Consider the following 24,560-nt stretch of genomic DNA (forward strand, 5'->3'; position numbering starts at 1 on the left):
TTTTTAAATTTGTTGTGTTTGGAGATTTTATTACCTTCAATAGATTCTAATTTCTAACAACAAAAATATTATGTACATTTTTATTCTTTATATTCCATTTGCACATCATATTCATATAAAGGTTGATACCATCATACCAAGAGAATATTTGACTTAAATTGTGGTTTAACAACATAAAAAAATGTAATTCAAAACTAAAATTATTAATTTCATGTCATCGTCCAATATTAATAAGAAACACAATTTTGATTCAATTTTTCTTTATGATATCGAATTATTTCACTCCATAACAACTTCCCTCTAATATGCATCTAATTTTATGAATTAAATCAAAGAACAATACAATCATTTATTCATAGTTTTATTATTTTATCGATCCAATTAGCTCAACATCTATACTTACTATCTTTATCTTTTCCTAATAAAAAATTTAAATCTCCACATTAACAGGTCTAACCAATACAAAATGTGACCCACTAATTTCTGACATCACCAACTCTAACAAAACCACCTCCTTCGGCTGTTTGATTTTCAATGAAGGCTCAAAGAATCCTGCTCCAATAATTAAAAAGAATAATAAATATAAAACATTTAATTTTTAAAAAAAAAAAAAAATTGACTAAAGACTTGTAATTGATCATCTTACCTGGTGAGAGTTTTTTCCTTCCATATAACTCTTGGGTCAAAGGATTTGATGCCCAATTATTAACAGCAAGAAGGCTCGTGGGTTGGAATCCTACTATTTTCCCTTCTGATGATATCACAATCTGAAATTTGAGCTCATGTCACGATCTATTCTTTGGATTGGATGGAATGGAATGAGTTATTCCATTCCATTCCTTCCCTGATTCCATCATTACCAAACACTGGCTTATAGTTTTTTTTATTGGGTTAAAAGATAAGAAAGAAAACCTGATAACTTGCGACTTTATGTCCAGATGCTAATAACAAATCATGGTCAGTTTTATCAGTTGGAGTGAGAGTGGATGATGCTGACGTGGCATTATTGTTGTCATCAACTTGAATCAATCTTGTTAGGTAATCAGGGAGTTGACCTGTTGATACACCACCACCACTTTCTTTTCTTATCTCTCCACTCCACCCATAAACCGCTTCAACTTTCTTCAAAATTGAAATACAAACCTCTTCCAACTATCAACACAAAAGACAAAAACGCCCATTGAAATAATAAGACACAAGTGAGGAGGAATTGGAAAGCATCATATGAATATATATAATTACATACCATAGTAGGATCCATGGACCAAAGACGGATTGAATCAGTATGTGATGATTGGGGCTGTTGATTTCCTCTGAAACGGTTTTGCCCATTTTGAAAACGGGGCAAAAAGATCCGACCCATTACAGTAATTGCAACAATTAAGCATCCACTTATGATGAAAGTAGATACCATTTTCACAAAAGAGTTACCTTTCTGCAACAACAATATCAATATCATAACCTTGTTAAAAGATCACATGTAATTTAAGTGTAGATTAGAAAATATCTATCCAAGAAAAGTTAACAACTTTAGTACCTTCTTCATGTGCATGTTAGTAGTCATGGAAGCTGCATTGTATGGCAATTTTTTATCAGGGAGTGTGAATAAATCCTCATAATACATATCCAAGATGTTAGCCAAACATACCTGAAAATAAAACTAAGTTATATCTTTGCATTTATCCCAAAATAAATATACGCAAATTAAAGGAAGAACTAGAATACCATTTGGGAGTGGGTAAGAAGGACTTCCCACCTATTTTTAGCAGATTCTTTCCATCCTTCAAACTTCAAATTTTGTAATTTGTCACTTTTGATTTGCAATCTGTAAGCAGGAATATATTCACTTACCCATGAACTAAATTCATGTCCACCAATTTTTTCTAATTTAGAAAACACAGACCATGGCCACCAATTATACTTCAATGCTGTTTCTTTAGGTTTATAACTTTCCTTCATTGAATTAAACTTTTCAAGCAAAGTTTTAGCACTTTCAACCACTTCATCCTCGTGTACTTTGTATAAGATGACAGAAGAATCTTGTGATACGATTTGTTCGTGTTTATGAAATAGATGGAATATGTTAAATGATGATTTGCCTAATGAGTTATCAAGAAAATCCCTTTTGGTGTTTTCAAGGGCAGAAACGGAAATCACTTCTGCAAGCTTGGATATGGCTTGTACATCTGAGGAACCGAAGGTGAAGGAAGCAGGGACCTGTAGATGGGAAAGGACTGTTATACCCTTCTTTCTGAATATATGTTTGGATTAAGAGTAAGAGAAAAGAGAAGGGTGTTTAAACTTTAACCTCTCTTGGGTTTGCAAGATCTTTCATATTTCTTGTTGTTCCTGGTGTAAACAAGACAAGTTCAAAACTCCAAAGTTGTCTCAAAGTCACTTGTCTGAATGTCATTGCTAGTATATTTGTAGATGTAGTGCTTGAAAGCATGTCTTCAGTTAGATAATCTCTGAGACTTTTAGCTCTCTCTTTCACTTTTCTAGATGGCAAAAACTGTCGAAAGGAAAGATCACAATTCACAGTAGAAACAGTTTCTTTTTGTTATTAACACCATTCCATTATCAGTGATAAATTCGGTTATTAATAGTTGAACACTAAAAATGGCTTAGGGAGGGTAACTATTAACTAACCAGTCTGGTGGAGATGGTGCTGTGTTCATCGGATTGGCCTGGGAACACCGTCTCCGCCACCATGACATCCAAACCATGATCAATGTGTTCGTCTGCAGCCTCACCACCGTCAGCGGCCGCTGCTGTTAGGGCCTGTTCCAAGTTAACATCTCCAACAACAGTCAGCCGACCCAAGTCATTCTCGTAGGTTCTCACACATGGTATAGACTTCACATCTTCTCCTTCCAGAATATCAAGAATGTATTGCTGGGTTTCCGGCAGCGGAGGCCGCGACGGTGTGGGGACAGAGCGAGCTCGTACCGTGAGGGAAATTCGAGAAGGTTTTAGGCGAATTATGGGTCGAAAGACGAAGCTTTTGGCTGTAAGAGTAGTGAACTTTGAAGGGAAAACCTGAAGTCGGACAGGAAGCGGATGAATAAAGGAAGCCATTGATGCGATTGTGAAGCTGTGCGAAGTGCGAAGAATGTTTGGCTCATTTTAGAACCATAACTGCGCACGTTAGCAAGGGTTTTGGGAAAACCTTGCGATGGCAAGTTTTAACTAGTAGTACACTCTAGATCCAGGATATTTGGGTACTTGACAAAAGACAACTACTAATTTAAAGAATTGTCATAACCAATCCCTATTATTTTTGTTTATGTAACAATAAGGTGAAACTGAAGAGGTTAACCGAGGCATCTTGATATTGCCATATTTATACTTATTTTTAGGCAATATTTAAGTACATTTTTATTAAAAAGTAGGTAATTTGTTTAGAATAATGGTACTTATGAGCTTAAATGTTATTTACAGCCAAAAAGAAGACATTTTGAAGAAAAGGGGACTGAAAGCGTTAAAGAAAGAAACTTTGGAATTAAAAGAGTAAAAGTGAAGAAAATCTGGAAAAAGATTATTCACGACGTGAGACTTAAAGGATTCACGACGTGAATCGTTGGTTCTAGAAGATATGTACGCGGGTGAAGGAATCCTTGACGGGCACGGTTATCTACAACTCACGACGTGAATTTATGGATATCAGCAAATATATAAATCCTTGACCATTACGAATAGAGACATCCTTGGGCAGAAGGAAGGAGTTCCAGAAGACGATTTGGAGCAAAAGAAAGGTTCTGGAAGAAGGTTTTCAACATCAAAAAAGAATAAAGGTTTATATTTTGGTTAAATAAGAACATGTCTTTCATTATTTTTAGTTGTGTTGGTTTAGTTGCTATGATGAGCAGCTGAATCTAGCTACTCTTGTTTAGCTAGATGAAGCTTTAAACTTATAAATAGTTATATGTTTATGGATTAAGTTTAGTTGGTAAAAATTACTTGTGTTTGATTTTTATAACCTAGCATGCTACTGTTTGTTTATCTAATTGCTTGATTGCATGTTCTGTGTAGCTTAGTGACCATTAAACTGCATGAACCTGTTTACCTAATGATTTAGTGAACATTGAATTGTTAGAGCTATAATTGACCAATCTTAGTTAGTAATTAGAATAAATAAGCTTAGTTGTGCTAGAGAACGTGTATTGTGATCATAATTGCGTTTATATAACAAATCTACATAGCATATTTACATTCATAATTAGTTATGTATTAATTATGTGTGAACATACATGGTTTGACATGAATTAGTTAATTATTGGTAAAGTTAGAACTAAATTACTAATACAACTAAAAAACCAACTTAATAATCCGTAATCATTAGCTAGCCATAAGGGAGAAGTGGATTCAAACTAAACAAGAGTGTGTGTTTTTAATTATTGAATTTGAATTTAAGTTCATCTGATCTTGTAAAATCAGGTAAAACCCCCCTTTAAACTTGTTAAAAATTAGGTTAATTTAATAGTAAGTAAATTAATTAGTAACACCGTTCCCTGTGATCGACACCCGACTTACCCAAGCTATATTGTAATCTGACTAGGTACAATGTCTATAAGTGCATAGTTAGTTAAGTTTGTTAGGTTATAAATATTCAAATTAGTGAGTACTTCTGTGCACATCAAGTTTTTGGCACCGTTGCCGGGGAACGGCTTAGATTATTAGTTTATTTAGTTGCAACAGATTAATCGCCCCTTTTGTGGAATAAAATCTGCAAAAAGGTTAATTGGTTATTTATTTTTGCTAGCTTAGCTTAGTTTATTTTTTCTGTTTCTGTCACATAGTTCACGATGTGAGTTTTAATAAACTTACGACGTGAAAGCTGAGATTTCAGTTTTTAGTTTTTCTTATTTTAGTCCAGTTTTACGTTTTTAGTTTAGCAAGTTGCAGGAGTTCATGACCAGAGGCTCAAACACACCCTTGGTACCACCACTTGAAGATCCCGAGTCTGCGATTCACAAGAAAAAGACGCCCTTACAAGAATTGAAGTCAGCTTTTTCAAGGAAGTCGGGAAAGAAGACAGGAGAGTCAAGTTCATCCGCGAGGCACAAAAACAATATTGAGCACTTGGATCAGACAACCGTCCAAACCGAGTCCGAATACAATACCGAGCCGGAATTTGAAGAACACACGAGCGAACCCGAGAACGAGCCAAGGAACGAGATGGCATCAATTGAAGAAATGTCCATGGGAGCTTACAAGAAGCAGATCTGAGAAGATGTGGGTCCCGGTTTAGTCCAACCCGCAATACCTGCCACTGCCACATTCGAGCTGAAGGGACACATATTGACTGCCCTAAAGGACATCCCATTTTTCGGGAAAGATCATGAGGATGCTTTTAAGCATCTAGATGAAGTCAATGACATTGCGGACTACTTCAATGTCCCAAATGTCAACAGAAACACAGTCTTGCTTAGGATGCTTCCCATCACTTTCAAAGGAGCTGCTAAGGAGTGGTTAAAAGCACTCCCACCGGGTACAATCACCACTTGGGCACAAATGCGTGAGAAATTCCTGGACCAGTTTTGCCCGCCATCCAAGATAGCCAAACTCAAGAAGGCAATAGCCAACTTTGAGCAACAGCCGGGGGAGTCACTATACGAAGCATGGGAGCGGTACAAGGGCTTACTCAGAAATTGCCCTCAGCATGATCTAAATGTGCAGCAAGAGATGTCAATCTTTTATGATGGGGCCAACGTGATGACAAGACAACTCCTAGATTCTCAAGGACCTTTGAGAAAGAAAAATCCAAGGGAGGTCAAGGAGCTAATTGAAGAATTCGCGAAGCATTCTCGCGAATACCACAACCCGAGGCAAGAAGGAATCAAGGGCGGAGGAGGGGCCCAAACTGAAGAAATAGCAGCGGTCATGGCCATGCTGAATAATATGGACCGCAGGATAACACAGATGGACCAGTCGATACATGCCATAAGAGTGGGTTGCGAGAGATGCAGTGGTCCACACTTGACAAAGGACTGCAATGCAGATGAATATGGGAACAGAAAGGTTCAAGTGTGTTACTCTAGTGGGGATAAGTTTGATGAGGACTGGAGGAAACCGAAGGAGTGGCTGCCATATGAGGAGTATAAGAAGCAAAAAGAAGAGAAATATAGGCAGACAGGTCGAGGCCTTTATCAAAAGGAGCAGCCACCAGCCGAGAAGAAACCCGACCTAGAGACCATTTTAATGAAGTTTATGGAAGCTTCGGAAAAGAGACACGATGCCACTGATTCTGCCATTCTGGAACAACAAACTTTGATAAAGAATCAGCAAGCCTCCATCCATAACCTTGAAATACAATTTGGTCAACTAGCCACTCTATTTCATGAGAAGTTATCCCCGAAAAATACCGAAACGAAGACCCAATCTCATGTAATGGCTATAGACACCGAAGAAGAAGCCATCTCGGAGTTCCTGGAAGCATTGGAAGAAGAACCACAAAAGCCCGATCAAAAGATGAAGAAGATCAAGCTCGAAAATCATGAAGGTGTTGAGTTCCAGAATTCACGACGTGAACCTTATATGTTCACGACGTGGGCCCGTCATGAACAGCAAAATTCTGCAGTTAGTTCGGTTTATCAGCCGCCTTTGCCTTTTCCTTCCCAAGCTACCCTTAGTCCACTTGAGAGAGAGCATAGAGAGTTTGTCAAGCATGTGAAGGGGATCCCGATTAATACTCCCTTTGTCGAGTCTTTATCCAAAACTCTCGAGCATAAAAAATTACTGCAAGACTTGATAGACACTCGAAGGCAACTAAAGAAGCAGTCTACAGTGATTCTAAGTGAACAAACTTCAAAAGCTGTGTTAGGAGAAACACCAGAAAAGATGGGGGATCCTGGACGCCTCACTCTTCCATGTGAATTTGGGAATAAAATGAAGGTTAATGTTTTAGCCGATTATGGGGCTAGCATTAATCTAATGCCTTTTCATTTTATCAAAAATTAGAGATTCAGAAGATGAAGGCTACAAAAATGAAGATTCACATGGCGAATCGTTCGGTGACACAACCCCGCGGCATCGTGGAGGATATTTTGGTGAAAATTGGAAAATTTGTTTTTCCAATAGATTTTGTAGTCTTAGACATGAAAGAAGATCCGGATGTTCCAATAATCCTTGGTCGGCCATTGCTTAACACTGTTGGAGTCCTTGTTGATATCCGCAAGTCTAAGCTCACCTTGAGAGTTGGAGATGAAAAAGAAGTTTTTGGGATAGAAGATGACTTCCCAAAGGAACATGTTCAAGAAGAGGTGTTCACAATTAACAAAGACAATGAACTAGAAGAACTGGAGAAGCTTATGGAAGAAGAGATCAAGGCAGTTCATCAAGTCAAAAGAACAAAACCTAGAGCATTTGTTCCATTTTTGGTTGAAGTCATAGCTTACAAAAGTCCACCTTCTTGGGTGAGTAAAGAGGATGAGGAGATGACAAGTGATGAAGAGGATGTCACTTCAAGAGTGACAAAGCCGGTGGTGAAAGAAGAGGAGGATGCGATGAGGTGCAAGGAAGAAACTAAGGGCACAAAACGCAAGCTTGAAGAAGAGGAGAAAGTTAAAAAAGAAAATTCAAAGAAGGCATATAAAAGGCGAGTTCAAGCTTACAAGAGGCGATTCAAGGAACAAAAGATCCTAGTAGTGGATTCTTCCGAGGACTCAACGTAGGAGGCACGGAGTCCAGCTCAAGACTCCAAGAAAAAGAAGCGCTTCTCGGGAGGCAACCCGAGTTTGGTTTGAAAATTTTTCTTTTTCTTTTTGCATTTTAGTTTTAAAAACTTAGATCAAGTCATCGAACTCTATTAGAACAAAATGTAGGGACCTTAAAATGGAAGTAGTAATAATTGAGAACTTAGTCAAAATTGATTTTTCTTCCAGACTTTATTCACGACGTGAATAGTTAGCCGTTCACGACGTGAATTATGAATGAACCGGACACATAATCCATGATATGAGTTAACCCATTAGACTGGCAAGCCCAAGATCAGTCCGTGAGTACATGGCCCAAACTTAAGCCCAGACACTATTCACGAAGTGAATCTTACAGAATTCACGACGTGAATTTTTAAAAGCACGGGACCACATAATAAGTCCCTGGAAACCAGTAAACCCTTTCAATTGTTTATTGTTCACGAAGTGGAAGCAGAAATTGGTCCCCCTTGGTCCCCATTGCTGCGATTTTAGCCGACAAATCCACTAATCTTCCTTGTGCTTACGTAATACTTCCAACAAAGGTACCAATTATTGATTATTAAGTTTAATTTTTGCTCTAGTAGAGGAACTTAGGGTTAGGGTTTGTTAAATGACGAAATTAATTCTTTATAGTTCGTAATGACCTTTGAATGTTCATGCTAAGTGTTTGGAAGTCGTATAGGAGTAAAACCCAAGGATATTTTGACTGGATTTCTCCCCGATGAGTACGATTCTGCCTTCTGCAGTTGCGAACTCACGACGTGAATCTTACATGATTCACGACGTGAATTCTAGGGCTGAACAAAATTCATTTTCCTCAATGTTTAATTTGTGGATATTTGTTTTGGCTTTTTTTTTCCGTGTTTTTGCAGGAATGGCTCCAAGAAGAGAGGTTCCAGCTGGGGTTGCGGGTTTGCACCCGTTTTACAATTTTCCTGCAACAACGGCCCGTGATGTTTTGACCCGTTGGAACAACAGATTGGGGTGGCTTTACAACAGGGAAATTGTAGTTGCTCCAACAGTCAATTGGACAAGATTGAGGGAAGTAGGGCTCGTAGACCGAGTGGGCCCGTTCTTGACAAAGATATTCATTGGAGATGGGTATTCGTTTACCTGTTCTGGTTGGCAGAATCTGTTCCGGGTGCAAGAGCGGGTCTACAAGGAGTTTTGTGTCGAGTTTTTCGCAACGGTGACATTTCAGGAAACGGTCCAAGATCCACATTGGCCACAGGCGTTGGTATTTCGATTGGGGGGAGAGTACCGAGAGTGCAGCCTGGTTGAGTTTGCTTGGAGAGTAGGACTGTATGATCGACAGGAGGCTATGACTCCCGAGTTTGGCATGTTTTTTAGTGGGGCTGCTAGAGGATATGCGGAGGGTGTCACGGGGTATTCTTTTTGGCATAACATTGCCTCCGGGATGTTTAATTCCGGAGTATCTCCCGAGAGCAGTATTCGGTCCCCGATCCATCGTTTACTCCACCGGTTCATTACCTTTTCCATCAACCATAAGAGGCATGGCGACAAAGTGACTAAGCAGAACTTATTTTTCTTATGGTGCATCTTATAGTCTGGTGTCTGTTGCAACATTCCGAATTTTCTAGCTCGTTTTCTGACCGGGTCTGTTGCGAGTTCGCGCCCTGGGAGCCCCATTTGTGGGGGGCATTTTGTTACTCGTTTGGCCCGTTCTTATCATTTGGTTGTTCCCGATATTACTAGATCCATGACGTGTGTGGACGACCATGACTTTGGTATGGGATATTTGGAAACTATGCGGGTGGTCAGAAATTTTGGATCGCATTGGGGCATAGTTCCATCAGACGTTGAGGGTGATGATGAGGATGATCAGCCAGCCGATCAACCTGCGCCAGAGCCGAGACCGACGCGCAGGAACGTGAGAGGAAGGGGAGAACGCGGGCAGCCAATACACCCACCTGCTTCCATGGTTGGTGCGCCTTTTGGGGGTGATATGGCTGATTACTTTGACCAGTTATCGTTGAGTGTGAATTGGATAGGCGGCACGATGGAGAATGTTGTTCGGCATCTTGGGGTGGAGCAGCCGCCTCATTTAGGGTATCATTACCCGATTTGCCCACGATGGTCGGAGTATGATGGTCGTGGAGGTGATGGAGCTGGTACTAGGGATGAGCATAGGCGGGTACCCGCCTCATTTGGCGAGAACCGGAACCGGAACCGGAACCGGCGGTTCCTAGAAAGTTAGAACCGGAACCGGAACCGCTCTAGGCAGTTCTTAAATGTTTGGAACCAGTCCCGGAACCGGCGGTTCCGGTTCCGGGAGCGGGTAACCCGGTTACATTAATTTTGTTAACTTTTGTCGATAAAACCGCAATTTAGTTCGATTCAAATCAAGTCAATTCGGACCAAAGACGGACAAAACCGGACCAGTATATATTCTAAATTGGTCTAAGTAACACACATATTTATATGAGATAATATATATATATATATATATATATATATATATATATATATATATATATATATATATATATTAACCGGTTCCGGCGGGTACCCAGCGGGTAGCGGTTCCGAAAAAACGAGAACCGGAACCGGAACCGCTTAAGGCAGTTCCATAACTTTAGGAACCGGAACCGGAACCGCCTAAGGCAGTTCCGGTTCCAAAACCGGCAGTTCCGAGGCGGTTCCGGTTCCAAAAGCGGGTACCCGGTTCCGATGCTCATCCCTAGCTGGTACCAGTGGAGCGCATGAAAATGAGGAGGATGATTGATCGTTATTTTTTTTGATTTGTTTTTAGTTTGTTTTTATGGGATTGTAAGAACTACTTTGAATATTATGTTACTTTTATTCTTCGTTGTTGATTGTTTCTCAGAAATTGCTAAAGAGCGCCTAGGAGGGATAGCGAGTTATGAATGCGCACATTTTTAGCCGGGAGTGTTTAATATCGAGAGTCGAGACCCATATTTTCAAAATAAGTGTGGGGTGAGTTAACAGAGTGGAGCGTCAGCGAAAGAGTCATAAACTGATGACTTTGGAAGAGTCTTAATACATTAAGACATTAGAAGAAGAATTGAGCAATGTTTTATGCTTGTCCAGTTTTCACGACGTGAACGTTTATTATTCACGTTGTGAGTCAGTTATCAGGAGGTTTTCAGAATACGCTCAGTTTCGATCTCACGTCGTGAATTGTTTCACACTCACGTCGTGAATATTAGATTTTTACAAGATTCAAGGCCCTTGACATTTTACTCTTCTATGGGTTGATGCTATTCTTCTTGTCAATATATTCAAGATTATTTTGACTAATTTTTTTTACCACCATGCAATGTGGCATATGCTTTCCCACATTGGTCATTCTACTTTTAAAGACTTACACCATATTTGAAGACGATTGAAGGCTCGATTTCGTGTTTTGCTGGTACACTCCTTATTTTTTGAGTTCAAGAACCAAGTTTCTATTTTTGGAGTCCATATTCAAGATGCACGTTTTCTACAGTTTTGGAGATGTTCACGCCACTATCCCAGGGGAGTCTGTTCCTTTTTCTTCCTTTTCTTTAAGTATCTTTAAATTTGATGCATACAATGAGGGCATTGTATGAAATAAGTGTGGGGTAGAAAAAGTAAATTGCTAGATAACCATAGAAATTGATAGTCAAAATTGAAAATTTTGAAAATTTTGAATAATTAAATCTAGTAATAATAATTTGAGCTATAATTGCTAGTATTATGTGGGATGATCCGATGAAAGTTCAAATGTTTAGTTGAACCAATATACGTTATAGTGCATTTGTGGCTTCCCTTATTTTAGTGAAATCATGGAACAAAAACATGACCCCGCTTGGTTTGAGGGATGCAATATGTTTAGCAGCCTAAAGCTGAAATGTATCCAGGAAAATTATTATCATTAACCAATAAAGGTTGAGGTTGAGCGCCTCTGCTTAAGCATGTAGGTTTTGAGTAAAAAAAAAGAGGTACATGTTAAAAAATATATATATAAAAAAAAAAGAATTACGAGAAAAAAGTGAAGAATTTTGGAGCAAATAAAGTGAATATGAAAAGATCAAAATTCCAAGAAATTCAAAAGTTGAAGATACCAGAAATCAAATTAAATAAGGTGGTGAATTCAAAGAAATCAAAGATCAAATGTCAAAGAAGTGAAGAATTCCGAAAGAGCTCCATAGTGGTATCAATGATTGTAATTCTAGATTATGTATGCTTAGGTTGCTCAACTAAAAATACCTTGAGGATAAGGAGGTTTTCTGCGGATGGATTCGGAGGGTTGCATAAAATGAGCATTGTTCGGAAAAAGTGGGCGAGTGTTTATGAAGATTGTGAGTATTTAAAGTATGGGGGTACTTTAGGAAAATTTTAGACACAAATGCATGTGTTGAGGTCTTGGCATAATGGCTGAGCTAGAGTCGGATTGTTCCATGTGATGTTAGTAATCAAGGATTAAGTTTAAATTTGCTTGAGGGCAAGCAAAGCCTAAGTGTGGGGTATTTTGATATTGCCATATTTATACTTATTTTTAGGCAATATTTAAGTACATTTTTATTAAAAAGTAGGTAATTTGTTTAGAATAATGGTACTTATGAGCTTAAATGTTATTTACAACCAAAAAGAAGACATTTTGAAGAAAAGGGGACTGAAAGCGTTAACGAAAGAAACTTTGGGAATTAAAAGAGTAAAAGTGAAGAAAATCTGGAAAAAGATTATTCACGACGTGAGACTTAAAGGATTCACGACGTGAGTCGTTGGTTCTAGAAGATATGTACACGGGTGAAGGAATCCTTGACGGGCACGGTTATCTACAACTCACGACGTGAATTTCTTACTATTCACGACGTGAATTTATGGATATCAGCAAATATATAAATCCTTGACCATTACGAATAGAGACACCCTTGGGCAGAAGGAAGGAGTTCCAGAAGACGATTTGGAGCAAAAGAAAGGTTCTGGAAGAAGGTTTTCAACATCAAAAAAGAATAAAGGTTTATATTTTGGTTAAACAAGAACATGTCTTTCATTATTTTTAGCTGTGTTGGTTTAGTTGCTATGATGAGCAGCTGAATCTAGCTACTATTGTTTAGCTAGATGAAGCTTTAAACTTATAAATAGTTATATGTTTATGGATTAAGTTTAGTTGGTAAAAATTGCTTGTGTTTGATTTGTATAACCTAGCATGTTACTGTTTGTTTATCTAATTGCTTGATTGCATGTTCTGTGTAGCTTAGTGACCATTAAACTGCATGAACCTGTTTACCTAATGATTTAGTGAACATTGAATTGTTAGAGCTAGGATTGACCAATCTTAGTTAGTAATTAGAATAAATAAGCTTAGCTGTGTTAGAGAATGTGTATTGTGATCATAATTGCGTTTATATAACAAATCTTACATAGCATATTTACATTCATAATTAGTTTTGTGTTAATTATGTGTGAACATACATGGTTTGACATGAATTAGTTAATTATTGGTAAAGTTAGAACTAAATTACTAATACAACTAAAAAACCAACTTAATAATCTGTAATCATTAGCTAGCCATAAGGGAGAAGTGGATTCAAACTAAACAAGAGTGTGTGTTTTTAATTATTGAATTTGAATTTAAGTTCATCTGATCTTGTAAAATCAGGTAAAACCCCCTTTAAACTTGTTAAAAATTAGGTTAATTTAATAGTAAGTAAATTAATTAGTAACACCGTTCCCTGTGATCGACACCCGACTTACCCAAGCTATACTGTAATCTGACTAGGTACACTGCCTATAAGTGCATAGTTAGTTAAGTTTGTTAGGTTATAAATATTAAAATTAGTGAGTACTTCTGTGCACATCACATCTATAAGAGCAAATGAAAGTATAACAAAGCAAGAATGTCCATAGGAAATGTGGGCGTGTTCGTGAAGCTTTTGGTAGCTTTTAAAAAACTGAGAAAAAAATATTGTAATTTTTAGCTTTTATTTCAAACTAGGAGAAGCCCATGCTCCGCATGGGGTGAATAGGGTTTTGACGTTAATTGAGTTTTGAATTGACAAAATAGATAACATGTATAAAACACAAAGAAATGTGACCAAAGTCAAGAGAGTTGGAAAAGTGGTGGCGCAAGTTTAAAAGAAAAAAACAGAGGGGGCGGTTTTGAAAAAAAGCTATAAAAGTGTTAGAAAACCAAAAAATAAAGTTTGTGGCTAAAGTAAGAAAGTTAAAACTTTTCTGTTCATTCATGCCCACGGGATTTAGATCTTTTATCTTTTGATTTTTTATCTAATTTTACACCTTTAAGAGCTAAAAACTAATTTTGTTGAACTTTTCTTCACAATTAAAAGCTATAACTTTTAGGTTTCAACTACCAACTAGTTTTGTCAAACATGTCCAACATATACAATGACAATAATATACATTTTACATTCATATTGTGTGTCATGGACGTCTGAATGTGTCCATCCTCACATAATATACATGCAGTTGTACACATACAAATATACATCAACTTTGCATTTGAATTTGAATTATTAGGTATTTTAGGTTACTATTGTGAATTAGAACCTTCATATTTGTAATATTACATATGATATTAAAAAAATGAAATCACATGTATTGATAATAAAATTACATGTGTTTTGTAAAAATATAAGTGGTTTGGGGTCAGGTGAATGAGATCATGTATGGAATCAAGAAATAAGGTGGACATAACCCTAATGTCATAACCATCTAAAACCAATTAAAAAAATTAAAAGTTATGACACTTAGTATCATAACAACTTACCATCCAAAATCCATCCTAAAAATTATAGGTTCGGGTCATTTTGTCATCCTTAAATATTATTGATTAGTATAATATGAAATTTGAATGATATTGTCATAGTTAGTTCTTTTGGCTAAGCAATTGATCATTTAAGTCATGCCTTATCTGAATCTTTTCCAATCAAGGATCATGGGCGACTACATTACTTCTTAGGGATTAAAGTACTTCAACGTTAAGGGGGGATTACCTTGTTACAACACACATATGTGTCTGTAATGGATAAGTTTGCACTCGACTGTCACACCCCAAAACCAGAACGGCGGAAACGTTCTGGGGTGGATGACGTCATGTCAAGTATCACAACATATGCAATATAGTAATCAAAGTACAACAACCATTGCATTAATAGTAATAGTGTTACATAGTTTACATTACATAGAAACATCAAAGTAATACAAGTAATAATATAGGTGCATCTTGGTACTAAACTGTCTTCACCAAAAGCTCATGGGATGTACCTGTCTATTGCTGACCTGAGAATACAAGTTATTTGAAAGCGAGTATCAGCTTTTTTATAAATGCTGGTGAGTTCATAAGTATTTAGTGTCATTTTATTCAAATAACTTTATAAAAAGTAGTAGTTTAGAATCAACGGTGTATTAGAGTCCTTTCCAGAAAATCCTATATTTTCTAAATAAAAGCAGTCTTCTACCAAGACCCGACAGTGTTATTTTTTTTTAAGAGAGTTTCCCTAAAATATTATCATTACCAATATACGGTATTTGACTTTAAAGAAAGTAGAAGGATATCACAAGTAAAAACTTTAGGGAAAATAACATAGGCCTCAGCAGGAAATACTGCTGACCAAGGCAAAAGAAATCATAGACTCCAGGAGAGTATCGAATGAACGACACACATGGCTCAGTCTAACGAAAGGAGACACAGATCCCAGACAGTATCAAATGAATGATACGTCTAGCAAGGTCTACAAACAGTGAATACAGACCCTAGACAGTATCAAATGAATGATACGTCTAGCAAGGTCTAAAATCAGTGAATACAAACCCCAGACAGTATCAAATGAATGATACGTCTAGCAAGGTCTAAAAACAGTGAACACAAACCCCAGACAGTATCAATTGAATGATACGTCTAGCAAGGTCTAAAAACAGTGAATACAGTGTTAATTCCTGTTACCTTAAGGCCATGAATTATAAGGTAACCCCGAGATACTCGTAACCATACTGATAGACACTAGAGAACTTGACGCCCTGCAAGCGTCGGAAAGAATGTGACATTTGTCACCCCTTGGCTTGGTAGGTCGTGGACTGTAGCTAGCAGTCAGGGTGTGGGGGTGTCAATACCATATAGATCTATACACACAATGCCCGCTCTCCCTACAGGAGACTCTGGTTACCAACTTGACAATGCAGAAGGCCGTGTCCTGAAGATGCATCCTGTGTAGTGAGTTCTGATGTAAATACTGGGCTAATGATAGAGACTCACAAATAAACTGACCGATGTAAACCTTCATGTCTATACATGTATACATGATATATAATTAATGATTAAACGACCTTCGGACGGATATCCAATCCCACCAGACCACATCCAAGCGAGGAAAAGGAAATAGGGCGAACTAGCCTTCCTAAGTCCTTTAAACATTATTTATATAACTATACAAGTAGGAGCGTATCACTAAGTAGAAGCGTATCACGAAGTAAGATCGTATCACAAAGTAAAAGCGTATCACGAAGTAAAAAGCGTTAACAAGTAGGAGCGTATCACTAAGTAGAAGCGTATCACGAAGTAAGAGCGTATCACAAAGTAAAAGCGTATCACGAAGTAAAAAGCGTTAACAAGTAGGAGCGTATCACTAAGTAGAAGCGATAACAAAGTAGTAGCATTTAACTAAGTGGGAGCATTAACTAAGTAGAAGTATAACGAAGCAGTAGTATCTAACGAAGTAGGAGTATAAAAAACATGGGAGAAAACTTTGATGAAAACTTTAGAAAACCTTTACACTTAAGAAAATCATGACTTGGTATTCTTTTGTAGAATAAGTTTGAAAACCTTTAGAAATCCTTTGAAAACCTTTTACAAACAAATTTTGAATGAAACTTTGATAAAACATTATAGGTAAAGAAATCCTTTGTTTAAAATACTGCTCTAACTGAATCTGAAGTAAAACATACAGTGCGAGAGACAATTTGAGAAAAGCCTTGAACAAGTAAAGACGTTTTGGAAAACCATTTACAGTATCATACTTTGTAAAACAGTTGACAGTGTAATAAATCCTTGTGCATGCGGGTTATCAATCACATGTGATTGATATGATAACTGGCATGTTTTAACTTGTATTCCCCCCCCCCCCCCCATAAAAACATGTAAAAACATTTAAAGGTTAATTCAGGGGTATGAACTCACCTGTTGTAAGTGGATCGAACGAAGGTGCCGGTTGGGTTCTCGGTGTCAAGTAAAGATTTGAACACACTTAGTGACCTATTAACATATGATGACATATGTTTACATACAATTAGTAAATATAATACTAATTAAACACGTATACGCATCCTAAAGTGCGGAAAACACTTTGATTAAGTGTTAGGGTGTCCCGGGTAACATCTATGGGTATTTATGGCCTAGATAGGGAGTTTACTCTTCAAGAGCAAACTCTTTATGGAGTTCACGGCCCTAAGACCATATCCCCTTGAGTTTATGGCCGTAAACTCATGGGTGGTGTGTTCTAGGATGCTTCAAGGTCTTATATCATTCATTGACTTAGGCTAGGTCCAAATATAAGGCATATGAATGGATTTAAGGCAACAAATGGACCATTTAAGGAGTTCATGGCCCTAAACAAGGAGTTTATTGCCGTAAACTCTCACTTGGTCATTTCCTTCATGGATCTAAGCCTTAAATGATAGAGTATAAAGTTCTAAGCATTATTCCAAGTCAAATGGGGGTGTTAGGGCATCATTTGGCCACCTTTTGGGAGTTTACGGCCCATGGACCAATTCTAGGGGGTTTATGGCCGTAAACTCCTATTTCCTTGGTTTAATTGATGTTTAATGCCTTTACTACAATGGGGGTTGCTTCTAGGCATTTTCCAAGGCCATAGGAGGTGTTCGAGGGCATTTCTAACACCTTAAATGGTGTTCACGGCCTATGAAGAGGGGTTTACAGTCCAAGAGTGTTCTTGGGTCGTAAACTCATGTTTTCTCTCCAAAATGCAAGGTTTTAGTGTTCTAAGCTCGAAGGTGTAAGTCCACAAGTCATATCTAAGCCTTAGGGGTAGTTTAGAGGGGTTTTGGGGCTTAAAAACCCCACTTAAGGGTGTTCACGGTCCAAGAGTGTTCTTGGGCCGTAAACACATAATCTTGTTGGATTAGTGTCTAAGTCCATAACTATTTTGGTATGTACTTGACCCGATGGTGCATGGTCCTTTTGGGTTGCCTTCACCAAAGCAACTTGACTGGAGAAATAATAGAGAAAGAGGTTATTATGATTTATTAATATGTTATAAGAATAATATATTAAAGGAGAAATCATATTTGTTTAATTAATATTGGTCAATAATTAATTTTGTGATCAAATGTAATTAATTAAACTAGAGGGGCTGAATTGTAATTATGTGATAGTTACAAAATAGGGTAAGGATTATCCTAAGGATAGGTTGGACGAATTTGAGGTGATAAGGCCTTAGAATTCGACCATGATAAGGATTCAAGGCTTATCTTATGGGTTACTTGGTCGGCAAGCAACTAGATAAGGATAAGGACTGAAACTCTATCTCTACACCTATATATAAGCACCCCTTTGGCTCATAATTCATCCATGCCTTCCCAAGAGGTCCTAGAGACGAATTCTTATACCTCTCCTCTCTCTTTATACCTTCTCCATTTGCTTATGGTGTTTGTAAGCCATTAGAGGCACTACACTTGTGGTGCTTGCTTTCAAGACTTTAGGTTTGAAGATTTAAGTTGTTATTACAATATAACAACAAGAGGTATGTAATCTAACCTTCTTGGTTAATTTCGAAAATAGCAATCATGATTAGGGTTTTATTATGTGTTCATAATGTTGTGTATCTAATAGTGAAAACATAGATCCAATGCTAGGGTTGCATGTACACATAGGATTGTTTGTATAAAACCCATCAAATCTTGCCCCTATTTGATGTCTTAAACACGAATTTTCATGATAACTAAGCTATACAACAAGTTAGGATAGGTTACTTACTAGTTTGGGGCTCGAAACGGGCGTTTTTGGCTCAAAAACAAGTTGTAGAGAGAGAGTGTAGTGAGAGAGTGAAAAGTCTCAAATGGACTCCACTCACCCTTATATAAGGGTTTGAGTTGGGGCTCAGTGGAAATCTACCCAATACTGTCGTTAAACGGGGCTTTTGGTCGCACTCGATTAAATGGTCGTATTTTGACTTGGTAGCAACTAAAACTTTTCAAGGGAATATTGTGGTGTTTCTAATTTATTTCAACCCTTACAAAGTCATTATAAAAGTCCCAAATTAATTAACATCTTCTAAAAGGTTAAGAGACAATTAATAAAGCGAGGCTTATTAACGGAAGGAGGGGTTAAATATGACGGAATAAATTTCGGGTTGTCACATCATCCCCCCCGTTAGAGGGAATTTCGTCTCGAAATTCAAGCTTAAGCAAGGAAATAATCATGAACAATCGGGTAGAGGTATGAGAGCACTTCTTATTCGATTGGTCCTCGCACTCCCAAGTGAACTCTGGCCTATGCTTGTCATTCCAACAAACCTTCACTTCACGGGATGCGGATTCCGTATCGTGCCGTTAGCGATTCCTACAGGTTCGTCTACGAAGTTAGGGTTCCCAATGGTTTCTATCAAGATGAGTGGGATACAAAGAGTGACGTCGGGCAAACACTTATCAAGTCTAAGAAGTGGATTGATCTGGGGTGAAACTTGTGAAATTTCCGAAAGTAGTAGTGGCCTGACGAGGGTTGGACCAATCTTTGTAAAGAGTCTTGGATGGTATTAAGCTCTCGGAAGGGTAGAGCTTTTCAGTACTTAGAACATAGTGGACTTCTATGGCGAGATCATCACTGGCGTGATCGCTATTTCGAAGTTCCAAATGTTCTCTCTCATACCGGAAGTGTAGTCCTTCAGGTTGGTTCTACTATTTCTGTGTGGGATAGTATCCGTGGAACACCTAGTAGTCCAATGAATCTCTAAGACATGTTCTATTCTCCAATGCGTTGGTCTATTTTAGTTGTGGAAAGCGCGTGCTCCTATATAACCCATCGACTAACACCTAGACTGGTGTCAACTCTATAATCTCTTCGGGATCTGGGTTATAAGGCTTAACACAACTTACTCTCACACTTTATTCAAGTATTCATGGTTGCGGAGGTTATCCTGTGGTTCTCGGTATTCTAGTGTTCACTTCGGAGAATGCAGTCTATCGTCTACAGGGCGACAGTGATTTCCTCCATGCGAGAGGGCGGAGGGTCCTAGGCACTACTCGTCAGTAACGGGGTGGACGAAGTGCCTGAGTAGTGCGAACATCTTCTGCAACTATTCTCCCGAAGGTTCTGAGTTTTCTCGGTCTAGGTCAAATCTAGTGAGTATAGGGTTCCATCACTCGGAACTTTAATCTCCTCATCCACTCTTCTCAGAGTTTAACTTATCGCAGCTTCTGGATTTACAGGATATCCGCTGAGGTGCTTAATTCATGGGATTAAGCGTGAGTGGATGGTCGTAGTCAATGTCCTTGACTCTTACGACTTAGATTTCCTTACCAACTGAGGGTGTTAGCTACTATATGGGCTTAACCGGGATGACAACAAATTTCGGATTTGTGGTCATTATAGTAGCTCAACCCGCAGGGGTTCTCTTGACTCTAGCTCCCATTCCGTGGGATAGGATGAAGGGTTTTACTATGAGGTTCGTGGTAGAGCTCATACTTGGCTTAACCACTAATACTTGGTGTATGCAAGCCGTATATAATTGAGGTCGGCAGGATGTTCAGTTGTGCGACTCCACCCCAGACCCACAACCCAACGAGGAACAGGGAGTAGGGAGGAAGCACACATCTTAAATCTTTTTTATCTCAATTATATACCACTCTTATGCATATACTCAATTATAGTGGTCAGTCCCATGAGTTCTATCCTCTGGGTTCACGAACCTGATTTGCGAGATGCAAAGGGTCTCTCTGGGTTTCTACGGTGTCTGCTTCGGATGGTTATCGTCTTCTAGAATGCCTGCAGTGCCTTTCACTTCGGTTTCTATCTGTCTAATAAGGGCTGGTTAACAGCGCGCGGTGCCTTTCTCCTGGGTACTTCGGAGGGTTTGAAATACGAGTGACGACTGACGGATCACATTAGGTTTTATTATTCTTAATTTATTTAGGTTCGGAAGAACCTTTATTTGCCGAAATAGCTATGGAGAAAATTCTTTTTACACAGCACTAAGGATTTACACATGGTTGCACGAAGTCGAACCATGATTAATAGAGGCGTCGAAGTTGGCATACTTCAACATGATATAGAATGAGGGTTGATAGAGTCCTGTGCCGAACGGGCACACCAGTTCTAGGCGTCTTGGGTTTCGTCCCGTGTATCACTGTCGCGGATACTTGGATCGATAGAGTTGACGCGGAACTATAGAGAGTCCTGAGTGTTTCTGAGTAGAGTACCTTTTCATGAATGGATTCTCACGAGGCATTTCTATAATCGCCAAACATATACTAGTCATGTATAATTAAGGTGGGGAGGACTGTTGACTGAGCGACCTCGCCCTAAATCCACAACCAAACAAGGAACAGGAAATGAGGCGACATTTGCTCACTCTAGGTCTGTCCATCTCAATTATACATGGCCGTAACGTATATGTCTAGCCATTATAGTTTTACCTGATGAAATTTTAAATTTTATAACAGTGCTGCGACTTTCGCCTTAATAGGGAAGTATTTACATTTAGAATTAGCCTTTTAATGTTTTCAGTTAGTTATTTGAGATTGAGAGACGTACCAAAAATCTACCGGGTTCCTTGATGCTTCTCCCTAAGCACTAGAGTTAGACTCCTCCTGTGTCCTTGTCTTTTCTTTCCGTTGGGCCGTCCTTCTTGAAGTGTCCAATCTCGCAACATAGATGACAAACTGGATTGGCCGCCACATTGGTGGTTGATGTAATAAACTCAACGGGGGTTCTGCAGACGCGAGTAGTATGCCCCTTCATGTTGCACCTAGCACAAAAGAGTTCTCGACAGATACCATGATGATGGTAGCTACACTTGCTGCAGTGGGGAGGGTTTCCTAGGTATAGTCTTCTTGAAGTCGGGATGGAGGGGCTGGCAGGGGTATTGACTATCTCAGCTCGTTGCCCTTGAAAGGTCCTTGAGCCGATGTACTTCCCTCCTCGATCTTGAGTTTTCTCTTCAGTGGATTTGGTTGAGGTTCTCGGGTGGCTAGGTACACAAAGGTTGGTTGCTGCTGTCCTTTACTAGGATCGGAATTCCCGATAGGGCTCTTGCTAACATTGGCGTTGTTAGCATTTAGTTGAGCCATGACAGCTACAACGGCTGCCGAGACTGCAGCTTGGAACGTAGCTTCATCGAATAGGATAGTCGGTTTCTTGCCAGTGGATGGGTTACGCTTCTTTAGAGGCATGGTTTTTCCTATACGGAAAGGAACACAAGCTGATGAGAGACGATTGCTAACCCTGGACATATCTGTCCTTACTGTATTAGGCATAAATCTTTCCTGTGCTTCGGATATTGGTTCTCTGAGTGTCGACCTACATCCCTATGATGTAGTCCTGGTATTCAAGGTAGGAGTGTGAGTATCGGAAAAAGCCATAAGATGGGGGTCGTTCCTACTAAGTTACCTTTATACTGGGAAAGGTTCACTCTCCGGCTTGGAGAGATCTGAGAACAGTTCGGAACGAATACCGCGAGAAGAAAGGCTCATGAAGACTTATGGTTAAATACCCTCAATAGAGGTGCGGGGATCCGCTCTAATCGTATTACTTGCAACGGGAAAAGGCATTTTACCTAACACATAACGTGAGTAGTGTGATCACTAGCTCACTAAATTGTATTATTTTATGGGTGTATTAGCGTGATGAATCATGAGGAAAAGACACTTCTCGGGTTCCATGTACTGGCTCCCTCTGTCTACCTCGTATCCCTGACTGGGACCGGCGTTGGTTTCCTTCGGGTAGTTACCTAGGGTTCTCTTCTCCTATAGACATATCGAATTTCTACTCCGCCTTACTTCCGAATCCAACTCTGGGTGTCATCACTTCATGATGGATGACTGGAAATCTCGGAAGTTTAGGCGAATTTCTCACCGATGTCCCTAAGAAGATATAGGCACTCGGTGGTCTCAATAGTCTCGACCTTGTTCATTTATTTCCGAATTGGAAATCTTCTCAATGAACCTCTTCTGGGTCTGAATCAACTCTTCTGGCAAGCACTGAAGTGGATAGGGTTTTCTACAGGGTTCGTGCGAGAATGGAAATGTCTAAAGAATCATAAGAGATTATTAACATTTCATTGAGTGATCCATATCGAGTCCTGCTACGATTACATAGGGTATACAAATCATATATAGCTTAGATCCGATAGGCCTTCGAATATGTGATACTACTCTATATCCACATCCCAACGAGGAAAAGGAAGTAGAGCGAAACCACACATTCTTAGCCTATGAGATCCTTATTATATATAACCTTGGGAGTATACCCTCTGTATATGTAGGTATATCAATAAGGATCTTTTTAGTTCTTCACACAAGGTTATCTATGGATCCTAAAATACCCCTATGGTATTTTAATTTCTTGTTTGTTTCTTATCTTTTGAATATGATTCTGGGATTAATGTGAGTCTTTTAGTATTCCAAAATACTCCCATAGTATTTTAAACTTTATGTTTGGCTCTAGCATTCCTAGTTGGTAAGTTTCAGACTCGTTGCAACACCACTATCACTCCCAAGCACACGTTCATCGCATCTCGAATAAATGTAGTTGATCAGGTTACATTTATTCTGGCTTACGATTACATAACTGCCCAAGTTTGACGGTAATGCTCAACATCCGAAGACTTTTATTCTTGTTCTTCTTGTAATACTTGTGTTCGAGCGTTTAGATTCTGGATGCTCTTATACTTTGGTATAATATGGTTATATTTTAAAGTATAATTCTTGGTCAGAGTGTTTTATCCCTATGTATTTATAGGCCATATATCGTTTATGAATTGATACACTTAGCTCACCATAAACAATGCTCTGATACCAATCTGTCACACTCCAAAACCGGAACGGCGGAAACGTTCTGGGGTGGATGACGTCATGTCAAGTATCACAACATATGCAGTATAGTAATCAAAGTACAACAACCATTGCATTAATAGTAATAGTGTTACATAGTTTACATTACATAGAAACATCAAAGTAATACAAGTAATAATATAGGTGCAGCTTGGTACTAAACTGTCTTCACCAAAAGCTCCTGGGATGTACCTGTCTATTGCTGACCTGAGAATACAAGTTATTTGAAAGCGAGTATCAGCATTTTTATAAATGCTGGTGAGTTCATAAGTATTTAGTGTCATTTTATTCAAATACCTTTATAAAAAGTAGTAGTTTAGAATCAACGGTGTATTAGAGTCCTTTCCAGAAAATCCTATATTTTCTAAATAAAAGAAGTCTTCTACCAAGACCCGACAATGTTATTTTTTTTAAGAGAGTTTCCCTAAAATATTATCATTACCAATATACGGTATTTGACTTTAAAGAAAGTAGAAGGATATCACAAGTAAAAACTTTAGGGAAAATAACATAGGCCTCATCAGGAAATACTGCTGACCAAGGCAAAAGAAATCATAGACTCCAGGAGAGTATCGAATGAACGACACGCCTAGCTCAGTCTGGCATGTTTTAACTTGTATCCCCCCCCATAAAAACATGTAAAAACATTTAAAGGTTAATTCAGGGGTATGAACTTACCTGTTGTAAGTGGATCGAACGAAGGTGTCGGTTGGGTGCTCGGTGTCAAGTAAAGATTTGAACACACTTAGTGACCTATTAACATATGATGACATATGTTTACATACAATTAGTAAATATAATACTAATTAAACATGTATACGCATCCTAAAG

The 24,560-nt window shown here is 38.6% G+C and overlaps 1 protein-coding gene and 1 non-coding gene across 2 annotated transcripts; both read right to left on the reverse strand.

Moving 5' to 3' along the window:
• Positions 1–294: 294 nt before the first annotated feature.
• Positions 295–3,164, reverse strand: LOC111894984 (uncharacterized). Its single transcript, XM_023891072.3, has 8 exons — positions 2,650–3,164; positions 2,309–2,512; positions 1,726–2,217; positions 1,538–1,648; positions 1,247–1,435; positions 913–1,152; positions 647–767; positions 295–552 (listed from the first exon to the last, which is right to left on the reverse strand). The coding sequence occupies exons 1-8, from the start codon at positions 3,076–3,078 to the stop codon at positions 431–433; spliced, it is 1,908 nt and encodes a 635-aa protein (XP_023746840.1). The 5' UTR covers positions 3,079–3,164; the 3' UTR covers positions 295–430.
• Positions 3,165–5,562: 2,398 nt separating this feature from the next.
• LOC111895004 (small nucleolar RNA R71) lies at positions 5,563–5,669 on the reverse strand. Its single transcript, XR_002851393.1, has one exon. It is a non-coding gene; the product is annotated as a small nucleolar RNA R71 (small nucleolar RNA).
• Between the last annotated feature and the right edge of the window lie 18,891 nt (positions 5,670–24,560).

The sequence above is a fragment of the Lactuca sativa genome, chromosome 4 (genome assembly GCF_002870075.4).
Source record: "Lactuca sativa cultivar Salinas chromosome 4, Lsat_Salinas_v11, whole genome shotgun sequence".
Lineage (NCBI taxonomy): Eukaryota > Viridiplantae > Streptophyta > Magnoliopsida > Asterales > Asteraceae > Lactuca > Lactuca sativa.

Bases quoted from the DNA above. Each gene is read 5' to 3' on its own strand.
- LOC111894984 (XM_023891072.3), bottom strand. From the start codon at position 3,078: ATGGCTTCCTTTATTCATCCGCTTCCTGTCCGACTTCAGGTTTTCCCT. The intron at 1,649-1,725 runs GTATTCTAGTTC...TTTTATTTTCAG, and splicing joins TTCTTACCCACTCCCAAATG to GTATGTTTGGCTAACATCTT. The intron at 1,153-1,246 runs GTATGTAATTAT...TTGTGTTGATAG, and splicing joins GGTCCATGGATCCTACTATG to TTGGAAGAGGTTTGTATTTC.